Source organism: Coregonus clupeaformis, chromosome 21, assembly GCF_020615455.1.
Source record: "Coregonus clupeaformis isolate EN_2021a chromosome 21, ASM2061545v1, whole genome shotgun sequence".
NCBI classification, from domain to species: Eukaryota; Metazoa; Chordata; class Actinopteri; order Salmoniformes; family Salmonidae; genus Coregonus; species Coregonus clupeaformis.
Window position 1 is genome coordinate 3,485,975 of NC_059212.1, and position 16,105 is coordinate 3,502,079.

The following is a 16,105-nucleotide window of genomic DNA, read 5'->3' on the forward strand; positions in this document are numbered from 1 at the left end:
CTTGCTATGTAAAACATGAGGTACACCACCCCGTTCACGAAAATGGTTCGCTCCTTCAGACAGTGGGTCACGTGGCCGTGGCTTGCTATGTAAAACATGAGGTACACCATCCCGTTCACGAAAATGGTTCGCTGTCACACCCTGGCTCTGGGGACTCTATATGTTGAGCCAGGGTGTGTAGATTCTATGTGTTCTTGTTCTGTGTTGTATATTCTATGTATTGTATTTCTATGTTGGCCAGAGTGGTTCCCAATCAGAGGCAACGAGTGTCAGCTGTTGCTGGTTGTCTCTGATTGGGAGCCATATTTAGACAGGCTGTGTTCCCACAGGTGTTGTGGGATCTTGTTCCTTTTGGTTTGTTCCGTGTTGGTTGTTTAACCTAGGACGTCACGTCATCGTTTTGTTCGTATTATCACTAAAGATAATAAAGTATGTTCGCTCATCATGCTGCGCCTTGGTCCACTTCGTTCAACGCTCGTGACAGAAGATCCCACCATACCAGGACCAAGCAGCGTGTCCAGGAGCAGGCAGCCTGGACATGGGAGGAAGCGCCGGGAAAGGAGCTGGAGAGGTTGGCGATGGCCCAGGTGGGCAAAGTGTGGTCCTGGGAGGACATGCTCGGGGGAAAAGGGCCATGGGCTAAGGTTAAGGCCCTGGCGAGAGAGGAGCAACGGCGTCAACAGTGTCGTCGTCGGACGGACGAGAGGCAACCCAAACAATTTTTTAGGGGGGGGGCACACGGCATGGGCGACTGGGCAGCAGGAGGCTGCCACAGAGCGAATTGGGAGGTTGGCAGAGGAGGCCGCCAGGTTACGGGGGCCACTGGTCAAAGAGGGGAAGGAAGGTGTAGAGGCACGGCGAGAGGTACTGGGGTGTGTTACCAGTCCGGTCCGGCCCGTTCCAGATCCCTGCGTAGGGCCAGTGGTGTGTGTCCCCAGCCCGGTCCGGTCTGTTCCTGCCACTCGCACCAAGCCTACGGTGCGCGTCGCCAGCCCGGCCCGGCCTGTTCCTGCCACCCGCACCAAGCCTACGGTGCGCATCGCCAGCCCGGCCCAGCCTGTTCCTGCTCCCCGCACCAAGCTAATGGTGCGCGTCGCCAGCCCGGCCCGGCCTGTTCCTGCTCCCCGCACCAAGCTAATGGTGCGCTGCCGCCAGCCCGGCCCGGCCTGTTCCTGCTCCCCGCACCAAGCTAATGGTGCGCGTCGCCAGCCCGGCCCGGCCTGTTCCTGCTCCCCGCACCAAGCTAATGGTGCGCGGCCGCCAGCCCGGCCCGGCCTGTTCCTGCCACTTCGCACCAAGCCTACGGTGCGCTGTCGCCAGCCCGGCCCGGCCTGTTCCTGCCACTCGCACCAAGCCTACGGTGCGCGTCGCCAGCCCGCCCGGCCTGTTCCTGCCACTCGCACCAAGCCTACGGTGCGCGTCGCCAGCCCGGTCCGACCTGTTCCTGCCACTCGCACTCAAGCCAGGGGTGCGCATCGTCAGCCCGGAACGGCCGGTTCCTGCTCCCCGCACCAACCCAGGGGTGCGCATCGTCAGCCCGTACGGCCCGTTCCTGCTCCACGCACCAAGCCAGGGGTGCGATCGTCAGCCCGGTCCGCCCGTTGCGCTCCACGCACTCAAGCCAGGGGTGCGCATCGCCAGCCCGGTCCGCCCGTCTGCTCCACGCACCAAGCCAGGGGTGCGCGTCATCAGTCCGGCACAACCCGTGCCTGGGTCACCGGTGCCTGGTCAGCTGCTCCACACCGGAGCTTAAGCAATCCGCTCCTACGATGTCCAGTCCAGCTCCAGCCAGCGGGGCCAGACCGGACCAGGGGCGCTACGGGGGGATTATTGGAGGGTGGTGGGCAAGCCCGGAGCCGGAACCGCCTCCGAGGAGGAATGCCCACCCAGCCCTCCCTGTTTGGTTTATGTTGAGGCGCGGTCGCAGTCCGCGCCTTTGGGAAAGTACTGTCACACCCTGGCTCTGGGGACTCTATATGTTGAGCCAGGGTGTGTAGATTCTATGTGTTCTTGTTCTGTGTTGTATATTCTATGTATTGTATTTCTATGTTGGCCAGAGTGGTTCCCAATCAGAGGCAACGAGTGTCAGCTGTTGCTGGTTGTCTCTGATTGGGAGCCATATTTAGACAGGCTGTGTTCCCACAGGTGTTGTGGGATCTTGTTCCTTTTGGTTTGTTCCGTGTTGGTTGTTTAACCTAGGACGTCACATTGTTCGTTTATTGTTTTGTTCGTGTTATCACTTTTGATAATAAAGTATGTTCGCTCATCACGCTGCGCCTTGGTCCACTTCGTTCAACGCTCGTGACATTCGCTCCTTCAGACAGTGAGTCACGTGGCCGTGGCTATGTAAAACATGTAGTCAGTTACTGTTTGATTGAGTGTTAGAATGGGCAAAACGAGTGACCTTTGACCGTGTTATAATCGTCGGTGCCAGGTATGCCAGTCCCAGTATCCCAGAGACCTCTGGCCTCCTGGGCTTTTCACGCACGACAGTGTCTAGGGTTTACCGAGAATGGTGCGACAAAAAAAAAAACTCCAGTCAGCGGCAGTCCTGTGGGCGAAAACAGCTCTTTGATGAGAGGTGTAACGACAACGGCAAGAATCGTTCAAGCTAACAGCCGTGACACAAACAGACAAACAACGGCGCACTACAACAGTGGTGTGCAGAATGGCATCTCGGGAATGCACAACTTGTCGGTCCTTGTCGCTGATGGGCTATTGCAGCAGACGACCACACCGGGTTTCACTCCTATCAGCTAAAAACAAGAAGAAGCGGCTCCAGTGGGCACATGATCAACAACACCGGACAATTGAGGAGTGGAGAAAACATCGCCTGGTCTGACGAACCCTGGTTCCTGTTGTGTCGTGCCGATGGCAGTGTCAGTATTTGGCCTAAGCAGCATGAGTCCGTTTGCCCCATTCTGTCTGGTATCAACGGTACAAGCTGGTGGCGGTGGTGTAATGGTGTGGTGAATGTTTTCCTGGCACACGTTAGGTCCCTTGATACCAATCGAGCAACGTTTGAACACCACACCTTGTAGAATCCATGCCCCAAAGAATTCAGGCTGTTCTGGAGGCAAACGTAGGGTCCTACCCGGTACTAGATGTACCTAATAAACTGGCCACTGAGTGTACACATCAGTGTAAGGCTGCTGAGGACTGCTACCTACTGGTGAGAGAGGTACTGTCACCAGAGTAGTTATTATTGTAGGAGACTTACGGACATCTGCTGGTAAGAAAGGGGTTTCAAATGTTATTGTCATATGCACAGGATACAGCAGGTGTAAAACAGTACAGTGAACAGGGAGGAGAGGAGAGGAGAGGAGAGGAGAGGAGAGGAGAGGAGAGGAGAGGAGAGGAGAGGAGAGGAGAGGAGAGGAGAGGAGAGGAAAAAACGTCCATCCAACAGTCTTGAGCTTATTGCAGATCCCTTTTTAAGGCGTCCACATGCCAAGAACCCGGTGGTCACTCTGACAGAGCTCCAGAGATCGTCTGTGGAGATAGGAGAAACCTTCCAGAAGGACTACCATCTCTGCAGCACTCCACCAATCAGGCCTTTATGGTAGAGTGGTCAGAAGGAAGCCACTCCTCAGTAAAAGGCACATGACAGCCCGCTTGAATTTAGCCAAATATATACTATATATATATATTGTTTTTAATGTTTATTTTATATTGTATTATACAGGGCACATTTGGAAAAGAGACCTAGGTCTCAATATGTCTTTCCTGTCAAAATAAAAGTAAAATAAAATAAAATAAAATGTGTGCCATTTCTTGTTAGTTTGGCCTGTTCATGCACACAAATTGTTTTTCTGAGGCACCGACTACGAAGTCTACGCCCCATAGTCGGTGATTGGTCAACAGTAGGGATTCTTCAATTAAGTGTTTGTTGTCATTCAACGAGAGACGATCCGTTTTCATGCACATTTTTTCATTGAGAAATACTGCACCAAAATCTTAGTTAGATGTATAATTGCGCGACTAAGACCTCCTCGGCAAAAACGTAAAAATTAATGACAGATTTCTTGAGATGGAAAAATAGTACTATTGCCGCTTTTTTCTCATTTATAAAGCGAAGATGTTTTCAGGGAGTATGTGAGCACACTCAATCTGTTCTCTTAGCCGAGTTCGGCTAGGCTCCAGCCAAACCTTAGAATGCGGAAGCCTTTAATCTGCATTCAATCTTCTCTTTTCTCTTTTCTCTTTTCTCTCCTCTCCTCTCCTCTCCTCTCCTCTCCTCTCCTCTCCTCTCCTCTCCTCTCCTCTCCTCTCCTCTCCCTCTCCTCCCTCCCTCCCTCCCTCCCCCTCCTCTCCTCTCCTCTCCCTCTCCTCTCCTCTCCTCTCCTCTCCTCTCCTCTCCTCTCCTCTCCTCTCCTCTCCTCTCCTCTCCTCTCCTCTCCTCTCCTCTCCTCTTTCAGAGGTCTAAGCTGATGGACTGTCTGTCTCAGTCCTGCTTCTCTGTCTGCTGGAGGAGAAAGGTACCACAGGCCTTACTGGGGCTAGCCTGAGCTAGTAGTTACTATAGCCTTTAACTACCACTGTACAGTCGTGGTCAAAGGTTTTGAGAATGACACAAGTATTGGTCTTCACAAAGTTCGCTGCTTCAGTGATATAAGATATTTTTGTCAGATGTTACTATGGTATACTGAAGTATAATTACAAGCATTCCAAGTGTCAAAGGCTTTTATTGACAATTACATTAAGTTTATGCAAAGAGTCAATATTTGCAGTGTTGACCCTTATTTTTCAAGACCTCTGCAATCCACCCTGGCATGCTGTCAATTAACTTCTGGCCACATCCTGACTGATGGCAGCCCATTCTTGCATAATCAATGCTTGGAGTTTGTCAGAATTTGTGACTTTTTTGTTTGTCCACCCGCCTCTTGAGGATCGACCACAAGTTCTCAATGGGATTAAGGTCTGGGGAGTTTCCTGGCCATGGACCCAAAATGTCGATGTTTTGTTCCCCGAGCCACTTAGTTATCACTTTTGCCTTATGGCAAGGTGCTCCATCATGCTGGAAAAGGCATTGGTCGTCACCAAACTGTTCTTGGATGGTTGGGAGAAGTTGCTCTCCTGAGCAAGCTCTGCCCTGGTGGTGCCCCGATCCCGCAGCTGAATCAACTTTAGGAGATGGTCCTGGCGCTTGCTGGAGTGATCTCCAGCCTTGTCCTCGTCAACACTCACCTGTGTTAACGAGAGAATCACTGACATGATGGCAGTTGGTCCTTTTGTGGCAGGGCTGAAATGCAGTGGAAATGTTTTTGGGGGATTAAGTTCATTTTCATGGCAAAGAGGGACTTTGCAATTAATTGCAATTCATCTGATCACTCTTCATGACATTCTGGAGTATATGCAAATTGCCATCATAAAAACTGAGGCAGCAGACTTTGTGAAAATTAGTATTTGTGTCATTCTCAAAACTTTTGACCACGACTGTACTATAGCTCACTTGGCTCCATAGTGGTTTGTGCTAGCAGTTAGCCGGTGCTAGCGTTTAGCCTGTGCTAGCGTTTAGCCTGTGCTAGCAGTTACCCTGTTCTAGCAGTTAGCCGGTGCTAGCGTTTAGCCTGTGCTAGCGTTTAGCCTGTGCTAGCAGTTACCCTGTTCTAGCAGTTAGCCTGTGCTAGCATTTAGCCTGTGCTAGCAGTTAGCCTGTGCTAGCGTTTAGCCTGTGCTAGCGTTTAGCCTGTGCTAGCGTTTAGCCTGTGCTAGCATTTAGCCTGTGCTAGTGTTTAGCTTACTGGGGTCTCACTTGGAGGTTGTAATAATCTAAGTGATTAACTCCTCCCTGTCATATTTCTCTATCCATCAGTCTACAGCGGCATCGCCAGACGAGGACCTCTTGGCGTATTCGTTCCGGCCTCCGCCGAGCCCCCCATTGAACTGTTACGAAAACATAGATGACACAGTTAACGGGGGCGACATCACGACCACAGTCGCAGAGGAAACGGAATGGACCAAGCCCCTCCCCCTGCCGACACCAGAGGAGAAGATGAGGCAGCAGGCGCAGGCCATCGCCGCTGACATAGTACCCATTAATATCACTGGTACACACACACACGCATACATACCTCACGATGCTCTATGGAGGAGGATGAGAACTGAAGAGATCTTCCCAGATATCCATATTAACCCTCAGTGTGTAACCGTCGTTTCTCCCCCCTCCATCCAGGTGAGAGTTTTGAGCGTCAGGCCAGTTTCCGGCGAGCGTTAGCCAACACAGACACTCTGATCCGTCATCCCCGTAACAAACTCACACGCCGCAAGACCATCACCGGAATACCTGATGACGTCACCAGAGATCTGGGTACGACTCTCCCACTCCACTCTGTGTGTGTTTGCACCCAGACCTTGTCTTTTTTACAACCTCTCCCTATATCTCTCCTTCTCCCCCTTCCTTCCCCTCTCTCTCTCTCTCTCTCTCTCTCTCTCTCTCTCTCTCTCTCTCTCCCTCTCCCTCTCTCTCTCTCTCTCTGTCTCCCTCTCTCCACCTCTCCTCCTCTCACCGTCTCTCTCAATTTCAATTCAATTCAAAGGGCTTTATTGGCATGGGAAACACATGTTTACATTGTCAAAGCAAGTGAAATAGATAATAAACAAAAGTGAAATAAACAATTTTAAAAAAATGAACAGTAAACATTACTGTTACTATTCCAAAGGAATAGAGACATTTTCAAATTTCATATCATGGCTATATACAGTGTTGTAACGATGTGCAAACGTGCAAACAGTTCCTCGGCGTACACATCCCTGACAATGTTAAATGGTCCACCCACACAGACACTGTTCGTCAGGAGGCTGAAGAAATTCGGCTTGGCCCATTAGACCCACACAAACTTTTACAGATGCACAATTGAGAGCATCCTGTCCGGACTGTATCACCGCCTGGTACGGAAACTGCACCGCCCGCAACCGCAGGGCCATCCAGAGGGTGGTGTGGTCTGCCCAACTCATCACCGGGGGCAAACTACCCGCCCTTTAGGACACACACAGCACCCGGAGTCACAGGAAGGTCAATAAAAATCATCAAGGACATCAACCACCCGAGCCACAGCCTGTTCACCCAGCTATCATCCAGAAGGCGAGGTCAGTACAGGTGCATCAAAGCTGGGACTGAGAGACTGAAAACTGCTTCTATCTCAAGGCCATCAGACTGATAAATAGCCATCACTAGCCGAGTACCACCCGGTTAATCAACCCTGCACCTTAGAGGCTGCTGCCCTATGTACATAGACATGGAATCACTGGTCACTTTAATAATGGAACACTGGTCACTTAAATAATGTTTACACACTGTTTTACTCATTTCAGATGTATATACTGTATTCTATTCTACTGTATTTTAGTCAATGCCACTTTGACATTGCTCGTCCTAATATTTATATATTTCTTAATTCCATTATTTTACTTTTAGATGTGTGTGTATTGTTGTGAATTGCTAAATACTACTGCACTGTTGGAGCTAGGAACACAAACATTTCACTACACCCGCAATTTGATTTGATTTTATTTAAAGTACAGCATGGAAAATAAATAAACATAAATATGGGTTGTATTTACAATGGTGTTTGTTCTTCACTGGTGGCAACAGGTCTTGTGGCAACAGGTCACACATATTGCTGCTGTGACGGCACACTGTGGTATATCACCCAAAAGATATGGGAGTTTATACAAATTTGATTTGTTTTCAAATTCTTTGTGGGTCTGTGTAATCTGAGGGAAATATGTGTCTCTAATATGGTCATACATTTGGCAGGAGGTTAGGAAGTGCAGCTCAGTTTCCACCTCATTTTGTGGGCAGTGTGCACATAGCCTGTCTTCTCTTGAGAGCCAGGTCTGCCTACAGCGGCCTCTCAATAGCAAGACTATGCTAACTTAATTTTGGGTCAGTCGCAGTGGTCAGATATTCTGCCACTGTGTACTCTCTGTTTAGGTCCAAATAGCATTCTAGTTTGCTAATTTTTTTGTGTCAAGTAATTATCTTTTTGTTTTCTCATGATTTGGTTGGGTCTAATTGTGTTGCTGTCCTGGGGCTCTGTTTGTGTTTGTGAACAGAGCCCCAGGACCAGCTTGCTTAGGGGACTATTCTCCAGGTTCATTTCTCTGTAAGTGATTATGGAAGGTTTGGGAATCGCTTCCTTTTAGGTTGTTGTAGAATATAATGGCTCTTTTCTGGATTTGGATCATTAGCGGGTATCGTCCTAATTCTGCTCTGCATGCATTATTTGGTGTTTTACGTTGCACATGGAGGATATTGTTGCAGAATTCTTCATGAGGAGTCTCAATTTGGTGTTTGTCCCATTTTGTGAATTCTTGGTTGGTGAGCGGACCCCAGACCTCACAACCATAAAGGGCAATGGGTTCTATAACTGATTCAAGTATTTTTAGCCAGATCCTAATTGGTATGTTATATTTTATGTTCCTTTTGATGGCATAGAAGGCCCTTCTTGCCTTGTCTCTCAGATCGTTCACAGCTTTGTGGAAGTTACCTTTTTTATTTATTTTTTATTTCACCTTTATTTAACCAGGTAAGCCAGTTGAGAACAGGTTCTCATTTACAACTGCGACCTGGCCAAGATAAAGCAAAGTAGTGCAATAAAAACAACACAGAGTTACATATGGGGTAAAAAAAAATACATAAAGTCAGAAATACAACAGAAAATATATATACAGTGTGTGCAAATGTAGCAAGTTATGGAGGTAAGGCAATAAATAGGCTATAGTGCAGAATAATTACAATAGTATTAACACTGGAATGCTAGATGTGCAAGAGATTATGTGCAAATAGAGATACTGGGGTGCAAAAGAGCAAATTAAATAACAATATAGGGATGAGGTAGTTGGGTGGGCTAATTTCAGATGGGCTGTGTACAGGTGCAGTGATCGGTAAGGTGCTCTGACAACTGATGCTTAAAGTTATTGGGGGAGATAAGAGTCTCCAGCTTCAGAGATTTTTGCAATTCGTTCCAGTCATTGGCAGCAGAGAACTGGAAGGAATGGCGGCCAAAGGAGGTGTTGGCTTTGGGAATGACCAGTGAGATATACCTGCTGGAGCGCAGACTGCGGGTGGGTGCTGCTATGGTGACCAATGAGCTAAGATAAGGCGGGGATTTGCCTAGCAGTGGCGCTGATGTTTAGGCTGAGGTACGTATCGTTTTTTTTGTGAGCTCTAGGGCAACGGTGTCTAGATGGAATTTGTATTTGTGGTCCTGGCAACTGGACCTTTTTTCGAACACCATTATTTTTGTCTTACTGAGATTTACCGTCAGGGCCCAAGTCTGACATAATCTGTGCAGAAGATCTAGGTGCTGCTGTAGGCCCTCCTTGGTTGGTGACAGAAGCACCAGATCATCAGCAAACAGTAGAGATTTGACTTCAGATTCTAGTAGGGTGAGGCCAGGTGCTGCAGACTGTTCTAGTGCCCTCGCCAATTCATTGATATATATGTTGAAGAGGGTGGGGCTCAAGCTGCATCCCTGTCTCACCCCACGGCCCTGTGGAAAGAAATATGTGTGTTTTTTGTCAATTTTAACCGCACACTTGTTGTTTGTGTACATGGATTTTATAATGTTGTATGTTTTTGAAATCAACAAAGCATGAGAAGACTTTGCCTTTGTTTTGGTTTTGTTTGATTGTCAATTAGGGCGTGCAGGGTGAATACGTGGTCTGTCGTACGGCAATTTGGTAAAAAGCCAATTTGACATTTGCTCAGTACATTGTTATCACTGAGGACATGTACTCTCTCTCTCTTTTTCTCTCTTCCCCCTCCCCTCCCCTCCCCTCCCCTCCCCTCCTCTCCTCTCATCCTCCCCTCCCCTCCCCTCCCCTCTCCTCTCCTCTCATCCTCTACAGAACATGAAGCTGATGAAGGGTCAGGGTGTAGTAGAACAGTGGTTCTGCCTGGTCAGTACTCTACTTTGGGCCGGACCGGCAGTGTCAACACAGCCCTGCTACATCGCTCTATCATACAGCGCTCACAGACCCAGTCACACACACCCTCACACACCCCAGAGGCTGGCCAGACGGGGGAGGAGAGAAGAGAGGAGGGAAGGTTGGACGAGGAGAGGAGAGAGGAAGAAGAAGAAAGGAAGGAGGAGAGGAGAGTGGTGAAGTCATCAGTGCGTCGGATCCGGGCCCAGAGAGGACAGGGCATCTCTTCTCTGATGGCCTCTCTCACCCCGACCCTCACCCCTAACCCCTCCCTTAAGATTCACCCTCACCCTAGCCTCACCCTCACCCCCTCCTCTTCCATGGGCAGTGTCTCCCTGGCGGGTGAAGATAGTGGGGAGGGCTTCCACAGCCTCCCCCATCAGGACACCTTGTCCTCTGTGAACAGCTGCCTCAGCACCCCCTACAGGACACTCTGCGACACTGCACCCTGCTCTAAGGTGAGTATACACTGAGTGCACAAAACATTAAGAACACCTTCTTAATATTCAGTTGCACCCCCTTTTGCCCTCAGAACAGCCTCAATTCATCGGGGCATGGAATCTACAAGGTGTGGAAAGCGTTCCATAGGGATGCTGGCCCATGTTGACTCCAATGCTTCCCAAGTTGGCTGGATGTCCTTTGGGTGGTGGACCATTCTTGATACACACAGACACTATCTACACCTGTTGTATTCGGCGCATGTGGCAAATAAAATTGTATTTTATTTCTCAATTGTCTCAAGGCTTAAAGATCCTTATTTAACCTGTCTCCTCCCTTTCATCTACACTGATTGAAGTGGATTTAACAAGTGACATCAATAAGGGATCATAGCTTTCATCTGGATTCACCTGGTCAGTCTATGTCATGGAAAGAGCAGGTGTTCCTAATGTTTTGTCCACTCAGTGTATATTATGCTATTATTATTATTATTATTATTATTATTATTATTATTATTATTATTATATGGCATCCTGACCTATGGTGAGTCTATAGGTCCTGGATTAGGGTTCCCAGGTCTTCCAGAAATCCCAGTTGAAAAATTCCCCAGAATCTGACAGAAATAAGCAGGAAATCCAGGAATCCACCAACTGTGATTTCTGGAAAACCTGAGGACTTTGAGAAAGTTACCGGAATTTAGTAACCCTAGCCTGGAAGTATTTTGTACAGTTAACTCATGATAATAATACGTACTAATAAGACTACTACTGTGGGAATCATGTTAATGTTACTGCCTGCCTGTCTTGTCTGTCTCTCCAGGACCATGTCTTCCAGAGGCAGTCAGGGAAGGGTTGGAGCAGCAAATCCCAGAGTCAGAGCACCTTTCTCAGGGAGGACTGGAGCTACGAGCCCCTCCTACCCTCCAGCCATTCCTCCCCCCTCCATCCTCTGTCCTCCATCTCCTCCCCCTCTCAGACTGACTGCAGCTCTCTCTGCTCATGGGACGCAGACACCGCCGGACACTCCCCCTTGCAGGGGCTCAAGTCCCACAGCCACGGCTGCATTTCTGCCAACTACGCCACCGGCAACAACCGCTGTCCCCAGGGTAACCAAGACCACCACGGTCTCCATAGCAACAGCTGTAACCTGTCACGCAGTATCTCGCTGAGGAAGTCCAAGAGTCCCCCCGCTCCCCCCACCCGCTCCACATCGTTACTGCGTAAAACTGGTCAGGGAAAACCGCTGCGATACAACTTCAAGAATGACCCTAACAAACCTGGAGATAGAGAGGTGGTGGTGGTGGCGGTACAGAGGAGTCTCCAGACCCCCAGTCCTGCTCCCGTTTCTCCTCCGGTCTCCCCCGGGGGGTTTGAAGTGTTCGAGGATCCTTGGGTCCCCCGCTGTCTTAGCCTCAGCAGTCTGAGCAGGGGGGAAAGGAGAGCTGCTGATACAGCCAGCCAGATCAACCAGGTCCCTCACTTCCACAGCTTCCACCAACAGCCCAACCCTGGTCAGTACCTGGACTACCCTCCCAGCTCCCACCTCAAGCAGCCTCAGCACTCTGTGCCCCGCTCAGCCAGCACTGGAGGGGTGAGCCTGCCTATGGGACCTAAAATGACCGCCTCTTCTCCTAAGATGGCCGCCTCTGCAGGGAGACTGCAGCGTCTGGCCTCCAACTCCAGCGGATACTCCAGCCAGTGCAACACCCCAACCCCCTCCTCACCCCAAACCTCCTCCTCACCCCAAACCCCCTCCTCACCCCTCCCTTCCTCCTCCTCCCTTCCACTCACCTCCTCCCTTCCCAGGACTCGTTCTACCCCTGGCAGAGGAGGGCCCAAACCCCCCATCCCAGAGAGAAAGTCCTCCCTCCTCTCCTCCCCCTCTTCCTCCTTTTCTTCCACTTCCTCCCTCTCTTCCTACACCTCCGCTGACTCTGCCAGATATCCCCCTCTCCCCCCTCTTCCGCTCCTCCCTGGGTCCAACACTCCTCCCTCTCTACCTCCACCTCCACCCTACCCATCCCTTCCACAACGACAATCACTCCCCTCTCCTCCTCCTCTCCCTCAACTGTGCATTTCTCGCTCTCTCCCCTCTACCCCTCCTCTACCTCAGCTATACCTCCCATCACCCCCTCCTCTTCCTCAGCCATCCCTCCCATCACCCCCTCCTCTACCTCAGCCATCCCTCCCATTACCCTCTCCTCTACCTCAGCCATCCCTCCCATCACACCCTCCTCTACCTCAGCCATCCCTCCCATCACCCTCTCCTCTACCTCAGCCATCCCTCCCATCACCCCCTCCTCTACCCCAGCCATCCCTCCCATCACCCTCTCCTCTACCTCAGCCATCCCTCCCATCACCCCCTCCTCTACCGCAGCCATCCCTCCCATCACCCCCTCCTCTACCTCAGCCATCCCTCCCATCACCCCCTCCTCTACCTCAGCCATCCCTCCCATCACCCTCTCCTCTACCCCAGCCATCCCTCCCATCACCCCCTCCTCTACCTCAGCCATCCCTCCCATCACCCCCTCCTCTACCTCAGCTATCCCTCCCCACTCCTCTAACTTTTCCCCCTTCCCTGCTGCCTCCCTCCTTTACCTGTGCAGTGCGACAGACTCAGCCCCACCCCTTTTATACACCTGTTACACCTGCCAGTCATGTGACATCATTGCCAGGATTCCCCCCTCCTCCTTCCCCTGAGCTCTTAGAGGATTTAGACCTGTCAATCAACAGCCATCCTCCTCCCCCTCCTCCCCCACCTCCTCCCCCTTACACCCACACCCCTCCACCTCTTTCCCCTCTCCAGAGCCCCTCCAGAGTGAGTCCAGGACGGCCCCCCCGCCCCCTGATCACAACCCAGGCCCTGCAGAGAGTCACCCTGCGCTCTGCCAAGAGGCCACAGGAGCTAACTAGCATTATGCTAACAATCCCTACTTCAGCTAATGTCGAACAGAGCCAAGATAGTAATGATGCTGCACTAACTAGCGTTATGCTAACCAACGCAACCCAAGCTAATGATGGCTGGCAGATCCCAGAGAGCACTGATGCTAAGCTAACTAGCATTACGCTAACCAACGCTATGCCAACTAATGATGCCCAGCAGAGCCCAGAGAGCATCGATGCTAAGCTAAATGGTATCACACTAACCTGCGCCCAGGAGAAAGTAGAGGGCATGGATGTCACACTAACCAGCACTGTGTTAGAGAGTGTGGAGAGGATAAATGCCATGCTTACTGAGGCTAAAGAGAGACAGACCACTGGCGTTCAGAAAATGGCTACCACTTCAACTGGCACTATGATAGCATATTTCCAAAAGAGACTTGAAACCAATGATGCTATGCTAAAGGAGGCCACAAAGTCTGTCCCTCCCTGCTCCACACTGACCACTGCTCAGCAGACTGAAAGAACCAGAGAGTCTGTCCCTCCCTGCTCCACACCGACCACTGCTCAGCAGACTGACAGAACCAGAGAGTCTGTCCCTCCCTGCTCCACACCGACCACTGCTCAGCAGACTGACAGAACCAGAGAGTCTGTCCCTCCCTGCTCCACACCGACCACTGCTCAGCAGACTGACAGAACCAGAGAGTCTGTCCCTCCCTGCTCCACACCGACCACTGCTCAGCAGACTGACAGAACCAGAGAGTCTGTCCCTCCCTGCTCCACACCGACCACTGCTCAGCAGACTGACAGAACCAGAGAGTCTGTCCCTCCCTGCTCCACACCCGACCACTGCTCAGCAGACTGACAGAACCAGAGAGTCTGTCCCTCCCTGCTCCACACCGACCACTGCTCAGCAGACTGACAGAACCAGAGAGTCTGTCCCTCCCTGCTCCACACCGACCACTGCTCAGCAGACTGACAGAACCACAGAGGCTGTTGGAACAGAAGAAGCCCTCATTCCCTCAACAACCCCACAGACGCCTAGAACCCCTCAGAAGCCGAAAACACTGGAGAAACCTAGAAAACTGGAGAAGCCTAGAATCCCAGAGAACCCTAGAACTCCAGAGGCTAGCATGCTAGAGAAGCCTAGAACACGGGAGAAGCCTAGAATCCCAGAGAACCCTAGAACTCCAGAGGCTAGCATGCTAGAGAAGCCTAGAACACGGGAGAAGCCTAGAATCCCAGAGAACCCTAGAACTCCAGAGGCTAGAATGCTAGAGAAGCCTAGAACACTGGAGAAGCCTAGAATCCCAGAGAACCCTAGCACTTCAGAGGCTAGAATGCTAAAGAAGCCTAGAACACTGGAGAAGCCTAGAATCCCAGAGAACCCTAGAACTTCAGAGGCTAGAATGCTAGAGAAGCCTATAACACTGGAGAAGCCTAGAACCCCAGAAAAACCTAAAGTGGTTGTTCTCAGTAGGCCACTGAGAGCAGTGGTTATAAGTTCTAGCCCTCATGCTGAGAACAGTGAACCAGTGTTACAGAACAGAGAACACACACCTCGACAGGAGACCACACCCTGCCACACCAACGGCCAACTAGAACACTCAGCGTGGGCAAACACACCCACACACTCCCCTGCTACCCCCTCCTCCACCCCCCACAAACAGAAGCCTCCTGTTGCCCTGAAGAAGCCCAAACTATCCCTGATCATGCCCCCGCCCCTACTGAGGACACACCAGACAGACACACCAACACCACCACCTGTACTGACAGGTACACCTCCACAGCCCTTTGTCCCAGAGACACCACCCTTACTGGGGATAAATCTGGCACAGACAGAGTCCCAGACAGAGACCCAGCCAAAGCCAAAGCCTGAATTCCCCTTCCTGAAGCGCTACCAGACTGAATACTATGTACCAGAGTTACCGCCAAGGCCCTGTCCTCCAGAACCCTGTGTACCAGAGTTACCGCCAAGGCCCTGTCCTACAGAACCCTGTGTACCAGAGTTACCACCAAGGCCCTGTCCTACAGAACCCTGTGTACCAGAGTTACCGCCAAGGCCCTGTCCTCCAGAACCCTGTGTACCAGAGTTACCACCAAGGCCCTGTCCTACAGAACCCTGTGTACCAGAGTTACCGCCAAGGCCCTGTCCTCCAGAACCCTGTGTACCAGAGTTACCACCAAGGCCCTGTCCTACAGAACCCTGTGTACCAGAGTTACCGCCAAGGCCCTGTCCTCCAGAACCCTGTGTACCAGAGTTACCACCAAGGCCCTGTCCTACAGAACCCTGTGTACCAGAGTTACCACCAAGGCCCTGTCCTACAGAACCCTGTGTACCAGAGTTACCGCCAAGGCCCTGTCCTCCAGAACCCTGTGTACCAGAGTTACCACCAAGGCCCTGTCCTCCAGAACCCTGCGTAGCAGTGCCACAGCAGGAGTTAGGTCCACTGGAGATGGAGACAGACACAGAGATAGAAGCAGAGACAAAGGCAGAGTGTGGGTCGGTGCCATACACAGAGCTGGGGAGATCAGAACCTGAACCAGAGGAGAGCTGGGTGATGCAGGAGGAAGAAGAAGAGGAAGAGAAGGAGGGTGAAGAGGTGGACAGCAGTGATTCTGGAAGTTTCTCTCTGGAAGAGAAGAGAGACGCCCTGAGCAGTGCACTGTCAACTGACAACCTGAGGGGGGCACTACTGCTACCGGGCCTGCCTCTCCAGGAGGAAGAGGGGGAACTGGGGGAGAAGAGGGAAGAGAGGCGCGGTCTGGAGACAGACAGGGCCAGCAGCTCCACAGGGTCCCTGAGCTCCAGAGAAGACAACGGTGAGATATGGATCTGTCTGTCTCTCTCCCTC

General features: G+C 51.2%; 1 protein-coding gene across 1 annotated transcript in view; it reads left to right on the forward strand.

Annotated features, from left to right (window-relative positions):
* LOC121539724 (NHS-like protein 1) overlaps positions 1-16,105 on the forward strand; it is a 48,335-nt gene that overhangs the window by 27,748 nt on the left and 4,482 nt on the right. The window contains exons 4-9 of the mRNA XM_045206109.1: positions 5,816-6,050; positions 6,176-6,310; positions 9,856-10,391; positions 11,191-12,548; positions 13,177-13,188; positions 13,768-16,073. Of these exons, the coding sequence (XP_045062044.1) occupies positions 5,816-6,050; positions 6,176-6,310; positions 9,856-10,391; positions 11,191-12,548; positions 13,177-13,188; positions 13,768-16,073 (4,582 nt within the window). The remainder of the gene's footprint in view (positions 1-5,815; positions 6,051-6,175; positions 6,311-9,855; positions 10,392-11,190; positions 12,549-13,176; positions 13,189-13,767; positions 16,074-16,105) is intronic.